Source organism: Papilio polytes, unplaced genomic scaffold (genome assembly GCF_000836215.1).
Source record: "Papilio polytes unplaced genomic scaffold, Ppol_1.0 DF823934.1, whole genome shotgun sequence".
Lineage (NCBI taxonomy): Eukaryota > Metazoa > Arthropoda > Insecta > Lepidoptera > Papilionidae > Papilio > Papilio polytes.
Genome location: NW_013525270.1, coordinates 367,477 through 368,885, shown reverse-complemented (window position 1 = coordinate 368,885; position 1,409 = coordinate 367,477). Strand labels below are relative to the sequence as shown.

Sequence of the window (1,409 nt, the reverse complement as noted above, 5' to 3'; positions counted from 1 at the left end):
TAAGTGAATGTAATGGGATGTGAAGTATGGAAACACTGAATTATACAACTAGAAACGATTCTTAGACATATTTGGTCACGTTTTATACCAATAAAATCAACTTGAATTTCAGATACTACGTTGGCTACAAACTGGCTTCCAGCAACAAATCGTTCGTGTTTGAGACCGTCGACATCTCTAAGGAATCTGGCAAGGAGCATCATCTCGACATTTTGAATCTGAAGTAAGTGTAAATCTAAATAACTAAACATAGATGGAAACTACTACTTATTCGATCATAATACAATATCAAAATAAACCATATTTGCTTTGAAAGTATTGAAAAGTTCTTATTTTATCCTTGAAAATATAACAAATATCTTAAATCAAAAGATACTCGACGGAGATGCAGTTAACATCAACCTTTTGAATCGATTATGAAAATACTAGAGGGCAGTTAACGCTATTAGAGAAATCTAATTAATAAAAACGTGTTCAGGACCTACACTCAATACGCGATCGTAGTACAAGTATTCAACAAGATGGGCTCTGGCCCCGTGTCCGGCGAGGTCCGCGCCTACACCGCAGAAGGAGCCCCCTCCGCGCCCCCGCAAGATGTGCTCTGCACCACGCTTACCGCACAGACTATCCGCGTCTCCTGGGTCTCCCCGCCTCTTGCCGCCGCTAACGGACTCATCAAAGGCTACAAAGTTATCTACGGACCTAGTGACACTTGGTATGGTGAGTATTGGTTTTAAATTCTTCTTCACTTCTTTTTGACCTTAGTATCGATCGCAATAATGTAGCAGCTATTGAAATTGCAGTTTAAAACGAGATCGCAAGCAATAGTTGCAGTTCACGTGTTAATAAAGACATTTTTTTTATTTGTAGATGAGAAATCGAAGGATACAAAGATTACGGCGAGCAGCGAGACCATTCTGCACGGACTGAAGAAATTCACCAACTACTCTATGGAAGTGCTGGCGACCACCAACGGCGGCGACGGCGTGCGCTCCGCTCCCATACACTGCCAGACTGAACAGGACGGTCAGTATGATAATAACTTATGACGTCACAAATTAACGGACATTTTGTAACAACCTGAGTTCTCAGTTCTTCTAAAGTCTAAAGCTAAGCCTAAGATAGAATGGAATTGAAAGATATTTCTTGGTTCATTGGTTCGTTTACTTCTTATTGATAATGTTATTTTGATGTTCAGTCCCCGAGGCACCTCGCGCGGTGAAAGCCCTGGTTATGGGAGCAGACTCTATCCTGGTGTCCTGGCGGCCCCCCGCGCAGCCCAACGGCCTCGTCACACACTACAACGTTTACACTCAGGCACAGAACACTGAACCTCATCCTAATAAGGTAATACAGCTAAAAACAATCATTTTGACATCTTACTTCATGGGTATTTTTGTAATTTTTGG

At 41.8% G+C, this 1,409-nt stretch overlaps 1 protein-coding gene across 1 annotated transcript in view; it reads left to right on the top strand.

Annotated features, from left to right (window-relative positions):
* Positions 1-1,409, top strand: part of LOC106101954 (Down syndrome cell adhesion molecule-like protein Dscam2) — a 65,222-nt gene that overhangs the window by 51,086 nt on the left and 12,727 nt on the right. The window contains 4 exon segments of the mRNA XM_013281345.1: positions 66-223; positions 479-720; positions 871-1,026; positions 1,199-1,347. Coding sequence (XP_013136799.1) covers positions 66-223; positions 479-720; positions 871-1,026; positions 1,199-1,347 — 705 coding nt within the window.